The sequence below is a fragment of the Miniopterus schreibersii genome (genome assembly GCF_964146895.1).
Source record: "Miniopterus schreibersii genome assembly, chromosome: 7".
NCBI classification, from domain to species: domain Eukaryota; kingdom Metazoa; phylum Chordata; class Mammalia; order Chiroptera; family Miniopteridae; genus Miniopterus; species Miniopterus schreibersii.
Window position 1 is genome coordinate 4,838,900 of NC_138108.1, and position 21,216 is coordinate 4,860,115.

At 44.9% G+C, this 21,216-nt stretch overlaps 1 protein-coding gene across 3 annotated transcripts in view; it reads right to left on the reverse strand.

Annotated features, from left to right (window-relative positions):
- Nucleotides 1-2,024: 2,024 nt before the first annotated feature.
- The window catches only part of CAB39 (calcium binding protein 39), a 64,025-nt gene continuing 44,833 nt past the window's right edge, over nucleotides 2,025-21,216 (reverse strand). For all 3 annotated transcript variants that reach the window (XM_081142790.1, XM_081142788.1, XM_081142789.1), the window contains 5 exons: nucleotides 17,282-17,450; nucleotides 10,298-10,357; nucleotides 6,608-6,673; nucleotides 5,085-5,228; nucleotides 2,025-4,537 (listed from right to left, as the gene is read on the reverse strand). In XM_081142790.1, the coding sequence (XP_080998916.1) occupies nucleotides 4,349-4,537; nucleotides 5,085-5,228; nucleotides 6,608-6,673; nucleotides 10,298-10,357; nucleotides 17,282-17,450 (628 nt within the window). In that variant the 3' untranslated portion in view covers nucleotides 2,025-4,348. The remainder of the gene's footprint in view (nucleotides 4,538-5,084; nucleotides 5,229-6,607; nucleotides 6,674-10,297; nucleotides 10,358-17,281; nucleotides 17,451-21,216) is intronic.

The following is a 21,216-nucleotide window of genomic DNA, read 5'->3' on the forward strand; positions in this document are numbered from 1 at the left end:
GAGATAAGAGCCAGGGGAGGGGAAGAATCAGATAAAAGATGTCATTAAACCATTAAGGTGGTGAGTGGCCTCAGAGTTGACCTGCTGGGGTGCACCCATCCCAGCTGGGGTTCAGGAACTGGGGTGAAGGCTGCTTCTGTGGACATCAGCTGGACTCTGATGTCCTGGAGGGCAATCGGTAGCTTTCCAAGGCAGAAGTGGGTGCTGCTGGGGTGGGGCAGGGCACTGCCACGTCCTCTTAGTTGTGTTCATGTGTTGGGCTCGTCCAGTGGAGAGAGGCCCCAGGCGGGACAATGGCTGGGGGAGCGCAGGACCACACGGGGATTCAGCTGAGCACAAGGCGGCGCTATGTGGCTGAGTGGGCCTCAGCGCCTTCTCCACACAGGTGAGACTCTCTCAGGTGGGGAGACGCACAGGCCTTTGGTGCGTGGAGGGGAGAGTGCCGGGCAGCCATGGGGGGTCAGGGAGCCGGCTGGGGAGCAGCCTGTTCTGGAAGCATCCCCTGGGGTGGCCTGTGGCACTGTCCGCCACTAGGGTGGAATCTCCACCACAGGGAAGACCCAGCTACTGAAAACTGGAGCAGGCCCGTGCTATTTCCAGGGAACACCAAGTATTTAGGTGATAAAAATCTATTACCAAGAACGGGAGTTCTGATGAGCTAAAGCTCATTTTGTGGAGAATGTTGAAAAATATAAATTCCCCCCCATCTGTCTTTCTGAAGTGCTACCTGGATAAAAGTATTTCACGAACTGCAGAGGACACACCTGCGCACACACCTGATGCAAGGTCACTGAGCAAACCAACACGGGAGCCTCGTGCCAGCTGCGGAGACGCGGCTTGCGCAGCCATCGCCGCGTCAACCTGGGGGGTCTGAGTCCCCATCAACTATGCCCCGTGGAGGACTGCGGGTTGGCCGGTGGGAGTTGGGGTGGGGTGTGCTCATACTGCTCCGGAGGGAGGTCTTTCCCAGGGGCTGGTTTTGGGGTCGGCCAAGATCACTTTAAGACCGTAGTGTGTGGAGGGGTCTTACCCTGTCCTTCCCACCTTCTGGAAACCAGATGGCCAGAGAGGGGCCATCAGGCTCCAGAAGGCATGGTAAGGACACAGACCCAGCCTGGAGAACAGCCCCTGTGAACCCAGGAGTAGCTGAAGGGGCAGCGTGCTCCAGCCACCGTCCTCTGAGGGGCACTTCCAGCCAGTTCTCAGGTGGGTTCCTCACCAGCCTGAGGGCACTGCAGCCTCGGAGAGCTGTCACTGTCCAGTGGACCCTCACAGACCAGGCAGGACAGGAACCACCTGGCTCGGTTTCCATTTTTTTGCAGAGGGAGGGGACACCTGCCTGGTGACTGGTAGAAGCAGAAATTGGGCTACAGCATGAATCCACAGTCCCCAGTGTGGCCACGTCCCATCTGTGCACCTCAGAGAAAGAGCAGAATCACAGATCTGACCTCGGGATCCTGCCATCTTCAGGCAACTATAACTACAGGTAGACTGAACCACCTAGAAGATGGGAACAAGATGTGTCGTTCAGATGAAGTGCTCTTGGCAAGAGCACATCCCTTGCCATCACCCCAGAACGGGGTCCCACTCACGACATGGGTTGGAATAAAAACTGAGGGCAGGTTGTGGCTCCATGTCACAGGTGGCCTGAGGACACAGTTTCGTCCAGGGGCCATGAGCTCCTGTAGTTCTCACCTCCGTATAACTTCTCTAGCAGCTTATGAACACTCCTGCCCAGTGCTTCAGTCTTACCTTAAAGGGCTCAGAATAAAGGGTCACAGAGGCGAAGAGAAAGGATCCACTCCCCAAAAGCCATGGTGTTGAAGCAAAGCTATTAAACGGCCTAAAAAACTTCAGTGCGGAAGGCAGGGCGAGGGAGCTGTGAGCTCTACATGGTAAGTGAGGATCTCGTGTGTGGTTTCTGGTTCCAGCCTGTGACACAGCTGTCCTTGCGTCTCCTGACAGGGCTGTGCACAGGGAGACGGATGCCACGATCCTTAAGACACCGTAAACACAAACCATGCTGTTTCTCCAAAATTTTATTTTAATTTAAATTACAGGGCCAGCCATAGCCTGATAGAAATTCCTTTTCCTCAGGAGAAAGGGCACGCGCTCACAGCGTTAACAGGTGCATCCATCTCCACCTCTCTTAAGGGTTAAAAATCACATGGAATAACTGACTTATGCAAAATTAAACCTTTATAACACAGAGAGAAACACTTTTAGTATAATAGTTTTGGTAACATGAATATATTAAATGATCAAAACTTCAAATGCAACTTTTCAACTTTGAATATTTTTCACATTTTTGTTTAAAAACAAACAAAAGCCCCCAAATCTTAACTCTGCGAGATTTCAATGTGATGGTAACACGGTGTTCCCTGACAGGCCCCTCACTGTCTCCCACCCCACCCTCTAGCACTACAACGGTGTCACCGGGATGGAAGGAGCTGCTGTTGTTTCCAGTTCTAAGAACCAGCTTGGCGAGGAAACCTTCCTCCACTCAGTGTGATTACTGTCCTCACGTGACACCCTGACACCAGCACTAGGCCACGAGGACTGGGATGCTTCGTCGCGGCAAGGTCCGCCTTCCTGAACATCTGGATGTTTTCAATTCAAGAAGCTTGGATCGCTTTCCCTACTCCCAGTGAAAAACATGAGTGATTTTACACAGATTTTGGTAAAGACAGCCTCAGGAAAAACAATGATAATGTCGGCTGCCATTTAATTAAATGTAATAAAACACTTCTATGTTTTCTGGAGCTGTTTTCCTGACTGGTGTTCCTAGGAGGCCTTGCAACAGGCTGAAGCAGCACTTGGGAGTCTCGTTTTACTGGCCGACAGATAATTCAATTAGTGAGAGAGGCCAGCGGAGAATAATCGCGTAAACTTCTGAGCCGGCCACAGCCATGCTGAATCGAACTGGCAAACTCGGGCTGTAAGTGGTTAGTTGGGATCTTTGCATCAGTAAGATGAACAGATACCATTCTAATAACTTTACAGAGATATGTCCTAGGAGACGCTGCTCTGCCGTGGTCATGTAACAAAACCGGGGTGAAAATCAGTAACTTTACAAATACTGATAATCTGCAGCATTAAGGAATAGGACATTAGGAAAAATAAATCTCCCCGCAGGACACCTGTGACTAGGAACTCTTCTTTTCCTCCGAGAAGCCAGGGTCTTAATGATTCAGTGTCACAACTATGTGCTGGATTACTTTAAAGAAAGGGGCTCTACCGGGGCTCCCCCCGACAGAATCAGTAATAATTTAGCGTAATCGGTACCATTCATGGATCTGGCAAACCTGGGACTCCTGCTACGTGAATGAGGCCAGATTACGCAAGGAGGGGCTGACTGAGGCCCATGTCTGTACTGCACCCTACTGACGGCGCCCACGAGACACTGAATACAACAGACTGGCTTACTCTTCTTTTAATGCTGCGATACTTAAATGGTAAATCAGCATTTTCATGTGATCTGAAGTATTTCAATTACATAGGAGCATTCATTTTTTTTTTTTGCAAAAACTCAATATTAGGTAATAGTTACATACTAATACAATAACATTCCTCTGCTGTACAAATTAAATCATTTAAAAGAAATGAGCATTCTAAGAATTATATACAAAAGAAACCTGTGAGCCTTGTTGAAATGAAACGCGAGGTGTCGTTGCTAGCTCTACTGTTTGAAAGACCTTCCAAAAGGGAAATTAACAAATACCTTCCAACAATATCCAGGTTTACAAGTCTCAAGAAAATCAAATGTCAAAAAAATTCTAAAAAGCCGTGGAAGCATATATACATTTTCCTTTTGACCTTACGAAGCGTCACACTTTTAAGAAGTTGCTAAGTTTCAGCATCGATTTATTCGCACGTCAACTTTATCCACCCAAAAGCTCACACCGTGGGTACGTTCCCGATTCCAAACACAGCGCTGCACAGTCTTCCTGCAGGGAAGGCAGACAATCCACCAAGAATCCAGCCGGCTCCTTACCAAAGACACACGCAAACCCGCAGCTTTAGTCGGCCCTACACGCCCTCTGCCACACTATCACCCCTACCCCTGCCCTCATGAACCTAGCCGTGCTCACAACTCCTACAGCAAACAGGGTCTCTGAATTCTGAAATGACACAAAGATCAAGAAAGTCCATGTGTGCTCTAGTGTGCAAGAAAGCAGCAGCTACGCTCTCCAAGTCGGACTAAAAAACAAAACAAGGTAAAATGAAAACCGTTCACTTAACAGCAGACTAGCATAATGTTCCTCACGGATGGGTGAGAGTGCCTGACGCTGACGAGCTAACAGCAGGTGCTGGGTTTGGATTTAATATTTTGGATGTTTGTGGGGGGTTAGGCTTCTTGCTGAGCTGGTCTCTTCAAGTCCCTGATCTGTTTGACTAAATAGGTCTTCTCGTCATTAAACTGCTCGTCCTCGGTCCTGTCGTTCTGAAACTTGCTGAGGAACTCTATGAGCTTGGTCTGGTTCTTGAGGAGGATGTCTAGGATGGGCTGCGTCTTGTTGGGGTTGGCAACAAACACCTGCCGGAGAGAAACCAGCATCAGCCACGGGGAAAGGACACACAGAGCGCGCGAGGGACATACCCGGTACTTCCCTCCTGGGGCCCGTGGTGAAGTCGGGATGATTCGGTCAGAGGTTTGTGCTTCTGAAAAATCTTATTTCACAATATGAAAATTAAAAAGACTTACATGTTTTAGCACAAAAAGGACTGGCATGTTCATTCATGCTCTGAAACTCAGTAGTTGGCATTAAATATAGACGCTGATTTTAGGATAAAATGGGCAAAAATTATTTCTGGGCACAAAAAGTGAGAGTGGATTTTGGGAATAAACTCCTCCTCGGGAAGCATTAAGACATGGGTTACCCCTTACTTTGTGATTAATAATTTTCTATGACAAAGACAAACTGCACTCTTCTGTAAATACACTTATTTTGTTCCCAAATCAAAATGGTTTACCCTGTTTTGGGGTCTATTTTAAGTGAGGCTAATACTATTTCAGAAATTTGTCAACGAAATGAGATTGACAACTTCAGAAGAAAATACTGCTTGTGGTTCTAATACTCTACCTTAAAAACGTGAAAAGCTTCAAACTGGATGTTACGGCTTTTGTCTCGTAGAAGGTTCATCATTAATTTGAGGTTCTCGGGTTTACTGATGTATTTCGTCATAATTGTGAAGTTGTGTCGGTCTAACAATAGTTCTCCAAGAAGCTGAAAAGACATTTAAAGAATAACTCTCCATTGTCATAAGAAAAACCAAATTTAAAAAAATAATTCATTTAGCCTGGCCGGGCGTGGCTCAGCGGTTCAGTGTCAACCTAGGATCCAGGCGATCAGGGTTCAATTCCTGGTCAGGGCACATGCCCAGGTTGTGGGCTCGATTAATGACTCTCTCATCATTGATGTTTCTATCTCTCTCTCTCCCTCTCCTTTCCTCTCTCTGAAATCAATAAAGACATATTTAAAAAAATAAAAAATAATTCATTTAATAATCGTCATTATTAAGCACAGAGTATTACTAGGCCCTTAAAGGGCTGATGAAAGGAACTGAACTATGATCTGAAAGCTACCGGGTGCCTACTGCCCGCCACTCACCCACCCGCCTCTTCCTCGAGCACCTAAACCTTCAGTTAGTCCAACACTGCTCCCTGAAGAAAACATCCAGGCTCGTTTGGACCCAAATTTGAGCCTGTCGGAGCCTGTCTACTCTTTAAATATGCATTTGTGTTATCTCGCTAAAAAGGAGCGATCAAAGACAGTGTTCAGAAAAGAAGGTTTTTTGTTTTTTTTTGAATGCAAGTTTGAAGTCTATATTTTGAAAAGACTACATTTTTTTTTAGAAGGTATTGATAATTCCTGTCAACTAACCACAAACCTTAGCTCAACTGAAAGCTAATTTTATTATTTTAAAATTTTATCTGAATTCCACAGGACCAAGGACCATGCCAAAGTTTCCCATACACTGACTTCTGCACACACCAAGGTTAGCATATCTGATTCAGAAAGGTGACAGACATGAAAGATTTCCTGTTCCTCTCCAGCCAGGTTCCCTGAGATACTCCCTTTTCTTCTTAGTGACTCATCACTAATACCATCAGCTAAGCCAGGAAGAAACCTGTGCCTTCAGGGCTCGCTGAGTCTATGGAGCCTCTTTACACTTTATCAGCCCTCAGTATCTGCACTGTCGTTGCTTAGCCTACACTTTGCTTTTCTGGAAACCAGCAGCCACCTCCTCACACCGTCAGTGCCCATGTCTAGTGCAGGTCGTGTGGCCTGCAGTGGGCAGGCCGAGCGGTGGCCCTTGTGGACAGAGGCAGAAGCAGAGTGGGGGAGGGGCTGGCCCTGGCCGCCTGGGTTCGAATCTTGGCTCCCTGCATTTGGTATTTCTAATTTACCAGGAGGTGGGCAGGTGCCCCGTGTGGGCTACTGCTGAACCCCGTTTCTTTCCACAATAATTCTGACCACGGACAAATGTATTTTCCCCTAAAGGTCTAAGACCCACCTACCAGCATTGTTCCTTTTCTCCAAATCCAAAATTCAAACATAGGGTGAAGAGAAGGAAAGAATGATAAATAAATAACTTGTCATACCTTGAGTGACTGTCTTTTGGTCACATAATTTTCTGAATGAAGTAACTTCTCATACTCACTGAAGAACTAAGACAAAAAAACACATATGAGAGTTATTTGTTTTTTGAGGACTGGTAGATGATGTCATAAAGTTTGAGTGGAAACTGAACACCACAGAGGCCAATCACTGCCCGCTCGCCTCCTCCCATTGTTCCAAGCCCTTCCTTTGATGAGCTCAGAGAGCCTCAGGGTGACACCTGCTGATCACCTCTGTGAAAAGGGCTCTTGGGACTGACCCCTCCCAGCTCTAGACAGGCCCATATATAGCTTCAATCTGATCCTCTTCTGTTACCCAAGCTCCTTACGCATGAAACATAACTCCCTTCCCCCAATTCTTGAGTCAGCTATCATTTGTTGGTGTTATATTAGAAAATTCATATTCTTTACAGAGAAGAAGTCAAACAAAACACAAAAAGAAAAGTTACCTGTTCTTTCAATGCATCAAGTAAGGAGAGAAAGCGATTAAGAATAGAAGAGAGAAGAAACTCTGCACTGTGCTATATCGACAGAGGTCCTAGAGAACACAGGCCTTGGGCTCAAACTTGAATAATGGGAGGGACTTCATTTAGAATCGGGGGGAGAAAAGGTATTCTTGGGGGGATAAAAGGGAAGGACACAGCATGAGTAGAGACCTAGAGAATGCAAAATGCTATAGGTTTAGGAACTGATGAGTGTCCACTAGATTTACAAAACGGTGCTCACCAACAAGAACAGTGTCACTAGAGTGGGGAGGAGAAGCTGAATTAAAGTAGGGAAGCAGGAAATGGAAATGAGGGCACCCAGAGGCCAAGGCTACACTCTCAGAAAGTCAGGAGAGAAGGCCAGCTAGCTTTAAGGTGTGTGTGCACGCACACACACACACGCACACAGTCACACATGCACACACACACACAAACACACACATATTTGTTTTTGTTTTGACTCTAGTAGGCTTTAAGATTTCCCACTGTGTACACTAGCATGACTGCTGGATATCAGAACTATCCTGAGGCTGCACTGGTGTGGGGGGCGGCAGAGGATGCTGCTTTGTAATCTGTCCACACCGAAACTGTTTGTGCCTATGCTTTATGCTGGGTCAACAGCCATTCATCTGTGCTTTAGAGGAGGGGCTGGCAAACTTGGCTCACGGGGCAAATCCAGCCTACTGCCCATTTTTATAAAATGAAGTTTTAATGGGGCATAGCCATACTCACTGGTTTACTGTAAACCAATTCGTTTATGTATTTTTAGGGCTGCTTTTGCAGTGTAACAGACAGGAGAGCTGAGAGACACCAAATGGCCGACAAAGCCTCAAATATTTACTCTCTGGCCCTATGCAGGACGTGTTCCCAGCCGTGTTTGAGAGCTAAGCTAGGACTGCCCGTGCATTATTTCTTCTGCTCAGCCTAGGAAGAGATGGGTAGCTATCTACTCACTATTAAGCAAGTGGGACACCTCTCTTCAGAGGAGGCTGCTAACCCTGCCTTCTCAAGTGATCCTCAAACCGATGATCACAACCGGAGGTGCCTTTAGTTAGTAACATGGAATGTGCGCACCTCAAATTCTTGACAGAAAATCCAAGTTAGGGGTTTTCTGCTACATAATTCTTAGTTCCAAGAAGTTGCTCTCATGCACCCGCCAGATGTGCTGGGTCCTGGCCCTGGGTTAGGATGAGGACAGGCACTGTTTGGGCTCCTCGAAGATCTGCTCCCAGGGAACCGCACCTTAGTCCAGCACCTCACTTACTGCAGAGCCACCTTGAGGGTTGTGTCTGCTACATGAACTGTCGTTTGATTTCCCTTCTAGGAATGCCAATGAGAGAAATTTGTTTCCGGTCCCAGTGCTGGAAAAGGCTGTTTCTTTGGAGCAACAAGCATCTGTTTTGCTTTATGGAGACTGTGATCTTTTAAATGATTTCCCTCCTCTATGCTCTGGTTATTAGAAAGCTCAGAGCCAAGGTGTCCAGGATATTTGCCCACGTATTTTGGTGTATTTACCTCACCTCTGGCCTCATTTAAATTACCTACATCACCCTACTTCCCTTCTCTCTCTCAGATCTGACTGTACCGCATACATTTCCTTTCGCTGCCTCACCTGACTTTTTCTAAATTCCTGTTAACCAATGTCATCCATTAATAACATGTAGGAAAATCTTTACTGCAAAATTAAACTGATGCCACTGGCTGTAGTAAATTTCTTGGAAACTGGTCAGTATGTACTTTTGGGAAGCTTTGAGTTAAGATACTGGATGATAAACCCGGGGCCCTGTGGTGGTAACTGCTACAACTGGTGGGTATTAAACATGGCTAGTGTGCTGTAGCTCTGTCCTGCACCTGACACACACGCTCATTTAACCCTCACAATAGCCCAGCAGGCAGGGACTACATGAGCCCCTCACACGGCTGGAGAACCTGAGGGCACAGAGGGTGGATGAGGGCAGAGCCCAAGGGGCACACAGTGGGGCTGGGATCTGAAGCCAGACTCCAGGCAGTCTGGTGCCGAAACCCACGCTTCTAACTACTGTAAAGAGGCACCGATGAAATGACCATGCTGCCATTTTAAACCAACAAACACACAAAAAGAAACAAACCCAAATCCAAAAACCATAAGCAGAAATAAAAATAAATGACCAGCAGTGTTGACGCTATTTATGAGGGACTTACTATGTTATGTTACTGGGAGTGGGAGGGAAACACGGGAAAAGGAGCATAAAAGAATTAGAAAGCACAGGTTTTAATTTTTTACGATTTTTGTAAGATTCTATAAGAATCTTTTCATGTAGTTGAAGAACAAAGTGAACAATGACAATTAATAATACCTAGGATTTCAGAAATTCAAATGACTAGTGGAAGAATGAAACGTAAGCCAAACCCTGCAAGATAAATAGGAATTTTAAGTGGACTGTTGTCGTAACTTCCCTAAGAGCACCCATGAGATCCTGGATGTGTAAGCCAAGCTCATATGGCATAAGGAAGCACTCGTGGGTCCCGTGGAGAGCAGAGCTGGCGCGTGGTGGAAGAGAACACCTGACACCACGGCCTGAAGGTCGCTGTGGTGGTCATGGGCAATCAGGTTATCAGTGCAGAGAATCTCGTACAAACCTCAGGGGGCCCTATCACCAGGAAGTCGGACATCGACCGGCTCCAGCTGTAAGCGACCTCACTGCTGGGCCAGTCCAGTGTCCTCATTTTAGAAATAAGGATGGACTTCTGAGTCCCCCACAGGTAATGGCCTTGGTGGTGACAAGGTGGCAGCAGCAGAGCAGGGGCAGAACCGAGTCCTGCCTCTAGGCTAGAGCTCGTCTCACCCTATCAGTTGCCAGCTCCCTTTCTCTCTATTTGTCAGCTGCCCGAATGGAAAGGAGAGATAGGAAGTCAAATAATATTTTCCTTTTATCTCAACTGTGTATTATCATTCAGCACCAAAGTGCTCTACTTTCCTCTTCTAAAGCAAGAAAAGATCCAAAGGGCAGCATGTCAATCAAACAGATACAAGTCTGCTTCTGACCAGTCACACTCTACACCCCATTTTAGGGAAGAAATGATTATGGCACCATCTTAAAACTTTACACATGCAAAATAAACAATCTGGTACAAAATCTAATTTAAACCTGTCCTTTCTGGTAACAAAACTTAAAATTTGCTATTTTAAAATAGTAGTTCATATACTTACTCTATCATAATGCTGTTCCAAAAATTCCGCACTGAGCAACTTATGTCTTGTAAGCAAATCCTACGGGGAAAAAAAAGTACTGTTAAAAAGTTGTTCTGCATTCAGGTTCTCTTAAAAAAGAGAATCCTAGAATATTCCATGCCACTTAACCTAACAAAAACTTTTTAAAATTACTTAAGTTGAGCATGAATTGTATTGGAAATACTGATTTTGTATAAGAGTAAATAAAATCAACAGTCTGAAATTGTGATTGTAATGATTATGATTAGAATGATTATAATTATTCTTAGAAGAAAAAATTTAAAAACAAACATATAAGGCAACGGAAGTAGATATTCAAAGAGAGTGAAGAGCTGAAGTGAAATAGAAGTATACAACTGCAGTAAAATGTCAAATAGAAAACGGCTCCTGGTGGAGAAAGAGGAAATTTCTTTAATTAGAAGTATTAGAGGTTCCGTTTCCTTCCTCCTAAATTCAGCTGCACTCAGTTTCACATCTAATGCAAACTTTTGCAGAGGTAGAATGTTTTTAAAAGCCCTCTCATTTTAGAAACATGAGCTCCCAAGGAAGCAGAACACTGAAGAAATGTAGGAACAATTATCAGTAAGACCTCAAGTCTAATTCTGCATTCCTATGAAACAGCTGATGTCTTGCCCCACGGATTTCCCTGGAAACAAGCCAAGGGTCATTCGTTCAGAAAATACCTACAACGTTCCAGGTAATGTTCCAGGTGCTTGGGTTACAAAGAAGAAAGACATGGGCCCTGCAAGCTAGCAATGATGGGCCTCGGTCTCACCAGGGTGGGGAGGGGATCGTGTGACAGCAGGAATGGCCAGTCGGTAGTCGGTACATTAGGGAATTACATTCCTGTAGAGCCCCCTACTGGAGGGGCTGGTGCCAATAATGCCCTTTGTCAGAACCAACCTTGCTTAACTTGTACTCTGCTGTTTATGTTTGAGTTACCCAGGTTACAATGAACTAGTGCTTCCTAAGTATGTCCGAGTGCCATAGAAATGGGAAAAGCTCTGAGAAATGTCCCATGGTCAAGCTGACGTGCAGAGCACTACGGCTCTGGGTGCTTCGTGGGGCTCCATCCAGCAGCAGGAGGTTCTGCAGGGAGCTGTTGCCTGCTCTGATGGCACCTTTCCCTGAAAGGCCTCCATGGCTTGCCCCTCTCTCTAGGTACCTACCACCTTCGGAGTCCCACTCATCACTCCCATAGGGAATGACTGGACACCGACACGTGAGCATGGTCACAGGTGTGACTGTACGTCTGAGAGACCGTCTGATTAATGTCTCATGCCAGACTGCACATTCTGTAAACACAAGGCTCATGTCTATTTTTAATCTTTGAATCCCCAGCACCTATGCAGTGTACAGCACACAGCAAGAGTTTAATAGTTAATAAATAAATGAATGACCTAACATCAGGGAATATGTTTGTGAAAACGTCACATTAATCAAGATTCAAAGTATGCTTATAAAAAGGCTTCTAACTCCACCCCAAAGATTTACAGGTGTTTAAACTGCTGGATAGGGTGTGTATTGTATGTTCAGAAAAGACCTGCCCAATTTATTCTAAATCTCCCTTAGGGATTAAACAGGCAAAATTAGAGACCCTGGAGTTTTAGTACAAGAGTCTGGAAAGAAATGCTATGAGGTGCCCATATGGGGAAGGAAGAGATGGTGGGGGTAGGAGAATTGATATTATCTCAGTGTATCATGGGGCAAGATATAGGACAAAGAGGAACACGAGAATGTTAGGGCATGTATCAGGCATACTTGCTAAGAGCACTTCCCTCCTTCTAACATGCTACCCTGGTCTGTTTATGGTGGTCTCCCCTGTGTAGGAGCCTCAAGGGCAGGGGTCTGTCTGTATGACTCACCGAAGAACCCACCTACAGAACAGCACCCAACACAGGGCAGGGCCAAGAGACTCGTGGAATGAACTGAATGAACATACGAATATGGGAATTAAAGGATTAATGAGTCAGGATGGTGCGAGACTGGGAGTCAAGCCTACCTTTCTGTGGTCAATCCTCTTGGAGGCCAGTATGAGGAAGTACAGAGAAAGAAGCCGTGCTCACTGCTCGGTCATAATGTGACCACGGAGAAGGCCAGAGGAGGGGTCTGAGAGACAGTGGCCCTCACCTGGGGTTGGGTTCTTGGCTAGGTAGGAAGTGTTGTTCTGAAACAGCAAAGGTCCTGAACGCATTGTGCAACAGATCTGATTGTGCGTCTGAGTAAGGGGCTATATGCTCTGAGGCTCTATCTCAAGGAGGAGCAAGAGGCTCACGGGTGGGCCACACATGAAAAGGGGGACTGCCCCCATCTCCCCACCTAGAGGAGTCTACTTGTTATCATCTGGTTTAAAGAGAACATGAAATTCACTGGGAAACCACTGCCAATCCAGGAATCAAATCTCAATGGCCTTGGGGTAGGAGAGAAAAGGGGTGCTCTGAGACTACTAAAGTAGGGGCTGGCCCCACATGATGAAAGTCCTTTGTTAAGAAGGGCCATGCCAGGGCAGGGCCTGGAGGGGACAGAAAAACATCAGCAGGAAAGGAGCAACTGCTGAGAGCCAGCGCTGAGAAAAAGGGCTGGCACTAAGCTGGGAAATGGGGAGATGGGACTTAGGCAGTGCCTCTGTCTACTGAGATGAAGAGGAACCTTACCTTAGGATTAGAGCCAAGAGCTCTAGACAACTCAAACCAGGGTATAGAGGTGGAAACCAACAGAAGAGAAGATGAAGGGAAATGGTTATGAGGTATCTGGTCAGCAATCCACAAATTCATAGGATACATGTGGTCCCAGACTGGCAGAGTTGCTAGTTGCTAAATTCCAGTACATCTAAGGCCCAGGTATAACTTGGAGAAAGGTCAGGAATCATCTCCCAAGTCCAGCAGATTAAGCAGCCAACTTTTAGGGTGGGTTGAAATGAAAAATTCCTAAAATTATGTAAGTTTGGGCCCCAAATATCACGTGACAAAGACAGCCCTGGAATCCCAGAAGAAATGGAGCTAAGTCAGGGGGGCTGATTTTCACAGATCCTTGGCAAGTCATTTGGCTCAATTTCCTACTTGACACTTGAATATGTTTGTCCAAGGACAAGAAACTCAATTCTTCTGTGTGGTTCACCTCTGGAGCTCGTAGAGCTAGAATGTTTTTCCTGCGCTAAGAGTTAAAGCCTATGCCCTGGTTACTTCCAGAAACAGGTTGAACCCATCTCCTAGAGGCTCCCACTTCAAATACAGTAGTGCTCTCATGCCAAGTCCCTACTGAGTCTTCTCTTCTTCAGTCTAAACACATCCAGTTCCTTTAACCACTTCTCAAATGACAGGTTCTGAGTGGCCCTCACCATCTAGTGTCTTCTGAAAGTCATCTATTTATCTATGTGCCTCTTAAAGTATAGTGCCTGGAATGGAACACACTGATGTGCTGTTACCTGGTAAGCTTACCGTGGGGAGAGACCATCAAAAGCTCCTGAGGTCGCACACTGTGTGGGAACATGGAGCTTTGGGGCAGCACCATCAGACTGCTTAATGGACGTATTCAGAATTTTCTTTTCTCATAGTGGGCTCTGCAGTCAGACTGCCTGGGTTCAAATTCCGGCTTGCCCATTTACTGTCTGACTTTATTCAACATTTCTAGGCTCAGCGCCCTTATCTGTAAAGGAGGTAATAATACCTCCTTCGTAGGGTTGTTTGAGCATGATAAGAAGTTAGCTAATTTTATTATTACAGTTGGTATTAACTGTTAGTATCACGACTATTCCCCCATCCATGTTTATATGGTTGGGTCCTCAAGTGGAAGACCTCAGTGATCTGCATTTACTTTTATCCTGTTATATTCTGGCTTCTCTGGATCTATGAAGCCTCATTTAGGCTCACTGTTATTTATCTTTCCCTTTGTGGCTACTGCCGACACATTTGGTAAGTATGCCTTGGCACCCTTCACCTAAGTCATTAATAATCAACTTGGCTGAGTGGAGATCCATTAGTCTCTCTCCAGGTTGATGGCGATCCATTTTCTGGCACCTTATGGATACAAGCCTTCGATTAGTTGCAAAACATCATTGAAACTCCAACTAGCTCCTAATCTTTTTATTGTTTCCATGAAAATAAGTCTGCACAGTTATTTGACATCTAGTATACCTTGTCATAAAGGAATCCTTCTAGCTACTGGTTATAGCACACATACTGTGTGAGGCCATAATAACCTGACACATTAGTATTATCACACTCATTTTAGCAGATGAAGACACAGGTTCAATCAGCAGCAGAGCTGGGAACTGAACCCAGGCAGCCACGCTTTAGGACCCCTGATCTACTGGCATCAATGAGATTAGTATGACTGAACTTACTCTTAGTGAATCCATGTTGGCTGTGGGCATTCGGTTTCCTTTCCAAAATGCTCAGATATCATCTCTTTAGAAATACTTTCTAGAACCTTATACAGGTATAACATCAAGCTCCAAGCTCCACCAGCCTCTCTGGGGAATCTACCTTCTTTAACTCTGGAAAATTGGAAATATATTTGTTGGCCTTCTGATGCCCCTCCCAATCTCCTAATTCCTTAACAAACAAACAAACAAACAAAAAAATCACTAACAAATATTTGGCCACTGATTTAACTATCTCAGTACCTGTTCACTCGAGTTACACATTTAGAGCAGGTAATTTGAATGTCCTTTTAAGACTCAGCCTGTTTCCTGGGGCTTTGAATCTAGGGTTATGGATGAGCTGCATTCACTTGAAAGTGCGCAGACTGCATTTTCTGGGAAGTTGCTCTGGTCACATTCTCGAAGGAGAACATGCATCAGGGATCTGTTCTCCTTTTCCTTATAAAAGTATTCTCTGCAAAGAGGACATAAGTGAACCAGGAGAGAGGAAGTCCCCCTTCCCTGCGCCAGTGTCTGTGGAGTGAGGCTGAGGCTGAGACCGCCCCCGCTGGCCTTCCCTGCCTGACTTGAGTGGAGTTTCTTTTGGGCAGGGGTGGGGAGGGAGATTTGGTCTGTTGGCCAGGCCTCTGCCTTGCTCTTGTCTTAGTTTTGGCCTCCTGTCTATTTTGTTTCTGGGAGAGCTCGTTTTAATGAGCTCTCCCCTTTCCATGCAATGAGGAGCAGTTGAGATACAGGATCCAAGCCAGCTCCTCCGTGCTTGCTCCTCTAGAGCTCATCCTCAGACTCCTCTGTTGTTTTCTAAAGTTGTCCTTCTTCAGGTAATGACTACCACCTGGCTCTGCCAATCTTCCCCAGGTCATGTGGCCACCATGACCTGACAGGTTGCTTTACCCACGGTGATTCCATCACCTTGGTGTGAGTTTAATTCAAAGAAGCAACCCTAACTGAGATGAATTATCAGAAGGCCAATCAAGACTTTGTCAGACACTGGGAATCACATTTCTGGCATATAATTAGCACATTTCTCTCACCTCTTGGTTAATTTTGCCAGGAGCATGTCCTCCATGCTCTCCTTGGTCTGGCAGTCTGGCTACATTCTCTCATACCACTGCTGCCCCTCTCCTTCTCTCCGTTTACCCTCCTGCTCGCTCCCAGAGCTGCACTCTCATGCTCACGGCTCTTTCCACACAGGAGTATCTCTTCGTCTTGACACATGGTGCTACTACATCTCTCTTCACAACAGTCTGATGCTTTGAATGGGCACACCTTCCATCTTGAGCAAGAGTTCTACCCCACCAAGGGCTGTGAAACCCAAGCATCATATTTACCACTCTATGCTACCATCTTAAATTCATGTCATTTTGCTTTTTACATTGACACAGAAAGATCACAGGTCTTACCTAGGGCTGCTGATAGTCTTTCTAATGGTTTCTGGAAAATAAATTCCTGGACTTCCCACACTACTATTTTATTCCCATCCAATGTGAACCCTAGTGGCCAGGTTGCCAGGCTTTCCTCCTCTTTAAGGGTGCTCATTTGCTCTGAGTGACAGATTTTACCCAGAAACCAAGGCCTCTGCTCACCTCAGGGGCTCTTTGCAATCATAAAACTGAAAACTTTCAAGAGAAGTGGCTACTTATCTCTGTCACAGTGTTCATGGTTCCTGAGCACAGCAGTCTGCAGGTTAGTACACTACATTCTGATTACATTAAAATAGCAGTTCTCCTCTAGAGCTCATCCTCAGACTCCTCTGTTGTTTTCTAAATATTCACTTAAAAGGTCACACATTTTATATAAGGGAATGTAACAGAAAGACTCGCTCTTATTGTGAAAACCCTAATAAAGATTACCGCCTTATTTATATACCAAAAGCGGCACAGGACCTTACGATTCAAAACAAAGATGTGTGTGTTGTACATTGGTATCCTATATATGTGTATTTTATTTAGATAAATCTACAGCAGAGAGATAAGACACACAGGGGAGAGAGGCTACATAGTAATTTGAATAGTGCTGGTAATCCTGTCTGCCCCCCCCCCCCCAACCATGCATTTAAAAAACAAGCTCCGGCATGAGCATATGATGGGAGAGGTAAGTCCCCTGGTCCCCTTCAGCCTGAACAGAAGCCAATTACTTCATCTGGTATTTAACCAAAGAAACTGTGACAGTATATCCAACACAGGAGAAAAACCTGGTTGTTATATCTATTACTATACTTGATGGTAATTTAACAGAAAAGTTTACTCTTTTAGAAAGACAAAAAATTTAGAATCTAACTTTTCCACCCTTTAAAGCCGTGACTCTATTTGTATACCTAAGTCACACATACATATACAGGGTAGGCAAAAGCAGGTTTACAGTTGTTTGCATGGAAAAACAATACAATAATAAATAATATAAAAGAATAAACTTTCGTGTACTTGCAATGTAAACCCACTTTTGCCCCACCCTGTATATAAACCGTCTTCTTCCTTCCCACTAGGGGGCAGCAGCGTATAGACAAAGGAGGTAGGAAGAGCAGCACTCCTGTTTTTTCGGACTTGCACGCATATTCAGAATTCTATAGTGTTTACATATGTTACCTTGAATGTGGCAAATGCATCGGAAGCTATGTCAAATGTTGACATTTCGACATATCTGAAGAAATCATAAAACTGTTCTGACCACAAAATGATTTTTGCAAGTGGTTCATGTCTGATGCACTCTCTTAACATTATTCCACAATTTAGAGCTATTTCAGGAGATTCATACCTGCAAAGAAAAAAAGAAACATGATTGCTCTTATGAAACTCCAACACTGAACAGTTTGAATTTTTAGAAAGGGAAGTGAGTGCCCAAACTGAGTGACCAGAGCAGGCTACAAACAGCATCTCCCTCAGAGCAGAACATGCGCTAAGGTGAATTCCTCTAGTGGGCACACACGTTAGTTGGTGAAGACTGCTTCCCCCAAAGAAAACAACAGCCATGAGAGTGGTTGGGGGAATAAAAGTTCATTACTTAAGCTAAAAAACTTGAAGAGAAGCATTTATGGTCTCACCTCCACATGGGGGTTAGTTTTACATGTGGGTACCCTTAACACTTCAGAAAAACCAAAAGCTGGGTCAAAAAACAGTATGAAAGAAACAAAATAGTTCCCTAAATTCACAGTATCTAAAAGGCTCTAGCACATATACAGCACGTATACTTTACTGTTTCAATTTAACACTCAAAATCACACTTTCAAGACTCCTGGCAACACCTAAACCCTACAGAGTTGAAAGCCTGGTGCTGATGACATCATAGTCAAGGAGAGCTCAGGACTGTTGCAGTGGGCACAGGGGACTCCATATGCAGCCTTCCTCTACACCTATCTCAGCATCTCCTTAGCCTCCCTTCCCTGTGACCAGAAAGAAAAGCTCATTTTCCTCTCAGCCCAGCGGCCCTCTCCCTTCTGACATGCACCGAGCCCTTCGGACTGGCTCTGCCATTCTGTTCAAACGCATCGCTCCCTTTCTTCCACTTCTTTCCAAGCTGCGCGCACGGGTTTAATGTCCTTCCCACGCAATCTCCTCCAGTCAATTCCATTTCCCAACATCCTACCAGCAAAAACCTCTCTTGGGCAAATCTGTGATTTCTCCTAACAGACCCTACCACCTGGTGTCCAGGCAGTGCTGACCTTCGCATCTCTCTCAAAGAAAAAACTCCTCCAGTTCTCCTTTCTAACCCTCTGTTCTATTTTTCGCCTGGCTGTGGTCTCTCCTCAGTGGCCTCCGGCCTGCTAGTGAACACCATATAATCTCCTGGCTTCCACCATGGCTCCTACAGGCCCCCTGCTCAGGCCTACACCTGAACTATACTTAGGCATGTTCTGTTGTCTCTGGACAACTTCAGTTAAAGGTCTGCCATAAACTCCACATGTCTAAAATCAAATCTCATCTCCCTCCACAAAAGAGGCCGCCACCCCTGCCTCCTCATTTCTTTAAGTTGGCACCACTGTTTTGTTTTCAATACCCGAGTCTGAAACAGGTCTGCGAGAACTTTCTGTGATAATGGAAATGGTTCTGTATCTGTGCTGCCCAAAATGGTTCTGTATCTGTGCTGCCCATTACGGTAGCTACTAGCAACATGTGGCCACTGAGCACTTGCAATTTGGCTAAAATGACTAAGGGATTAAATTTTTAAATGTTATTTAGTTTAAATTAATTTGAAATTAAATAATTACATGTGGTTAGTAGGCACTGTATAGGACAACACAGTTCCAACCATATCCTCTTTTTAAAAAAAAACCTGATTTTAGAGAGAGAGGAAGGGAGAGGGAGAGAAACACAGACACACTGATGTGAGAGAGAAACATCAATCAGCTGCTTTCCATACACGCCCTGACCAGAGACTGATCCCCCAACCTGGGTATGTGCCCTGACTGGGAATTGAACCTGAGCCGAACCTGAGCCACACAGGCCAGGGCCCAACCTTACCCTCTTTCTCTGCTCCCAATCTTCCCATCTCCAGTGCCACAGTCCTTTTTAATTGCTTCTTTGGAATACCTTAGTTTCAGTTCCTGTTATCTGTTCCTACTGCCGGATTAACTCACACCTAGAGAAATCCAGTGTCCCTAACCAGCACCTGTGTGCAAGCTCTGTCTTACCAAATCTACCCAACACACAAGTATACCAATAGCATTTTCAGCTCAGGAGCTTAAAATGATTTCTTCTAGAATCAAATAAGGACAAACTTCTGGGCTTAATGTCTATCTAGGCTTCCCTCAGCAGAGCTGTTCCTCTGGCACAGTGTCACCTCCCACCCCACTTTGCTATAAATCATCCAGATCTCTCCTTATTGTTGCCAATCACCATGTTCATCTGTGCCCCTGGACCTACTTTTTTCTGCAAATTCTAAACCACCTGGAACTTCACTCTTAAGTTCCATCTTTTACCAACCTTTGTCTTATTGTCCAAACCCACACACATTTTACTCCTGGAAACCCTATAGTACTAATTGTTATCTAGTAGCATTAACCTTTTGTTGTACATAGGTTCATCATAGATCCTCAACAAGATCCAAACTATACTGCTTTGTATAATTTATGGCAAGGCAGCTAGATGGCTGACTGGCTCTCAGGTGATTAAAATGTCTGCTCAGAAAATGGCTAATCACACAATTTATCTTCGCTGATCTTTAGTAAGGAGACTAGAAAGACAAGGGTAAGACAGTTTGGTACAAGTTGGGCAGGTTTTGTTGGCTGTTTGTCAAGCTTATCTTATATGATTAAACCATAGACCAATGATTACAAGGCAAACAGTTATGCTGTACAACCTGTTAGCACTAGAGTGGAGGGCACATTAACATTTAAATTGCCGAAGAAGAAACTGCCTCCAGATGCAGTCTAACATGAGCAACAAGATTATTTTCAAATGCAAACTAACAGTGGCAGCTTAACTCCCCAAACAGCTAATGTGGAAGTACTTACAGCCTGAGCAGATAATCACATCCTGTGGAAGTTGTCTAAGCTATCGCTAACTGAGCAACAGAAGGACAACAATCTTAAAAGTTCACAAGGCTCCTTGAAGAAGTGGCTATTTCCGGGTGTGAGGACGGAACCCACACAAAATAAGCGTGGGACATCATGCGCCAGAAAGCACAGAAGCATCAAAGACTAATGTGGCCTGGCTAAAAGGACACGGGAGCCCCCCCCCCCGACCCAGTTGCTTCAACAAATAAATGGTATATTTTTAAAAGGGGGTCAGGAACTATTATGGATGAAAAGAAAGTTAAGAATCACATCAACCTAATTCAGTTTGTGGGCTTTGCCTGGAACCTGATTTGAACAAACTAACCAAAAAATGGCATTTTGTGTGTGTGAAAATCAAGGAAATTTGAACATTGAGCATTAGCTAATGTTAGGTTTGTAAATGGTATTGTGACTATGTAAAAAAAATCCTCAGATGTCTCATCTACTTGCTAGGGATGTAAACTGAAGCAAGGTTGTGAGGAGAAAGGGGGACTACGTGAAACAAGAACGACCAGTTTAAGAAGAGATGAAGCTGGTGATGGAGGAAAGGGCTTGTTATTTTATCCCCTCCATTTGACTCACATTTGACACAGTAACAGTACAGGCTAGAAAGGGTAAGGGGATGGGTTCTGTTGGGTACCCACACCGGCAGCATTCTGCACACGTCTCCTCTCTCCTTTCCTGCTGAGGTTTCTGCTCTGGCTTGGACGGATAAGAGCTTCAAACTTTTCCTTTAAGTTGTATCTAAATATTCGTACTTACATGCTATTTAACAATGTTCTGTTCATACCCCTGGCAGAGATAACCAATTTCTAGATTTTAATAAAGATGGCTTCCTATGGAAAAGGAAATTACTGGCTTTAAAAATACACAATGCTCCTGGAAGCTGCCTGAAGAACACCAAAATTTCAGCCTACTCCCTACATGTTTATACACACAACTCTGGATTGACACAACAAAAAAACATTAGATGCCAAAAGTTCTTATGGCAACATCTGAAGAAGCAACACAGATAGTTGGAAATAGAAA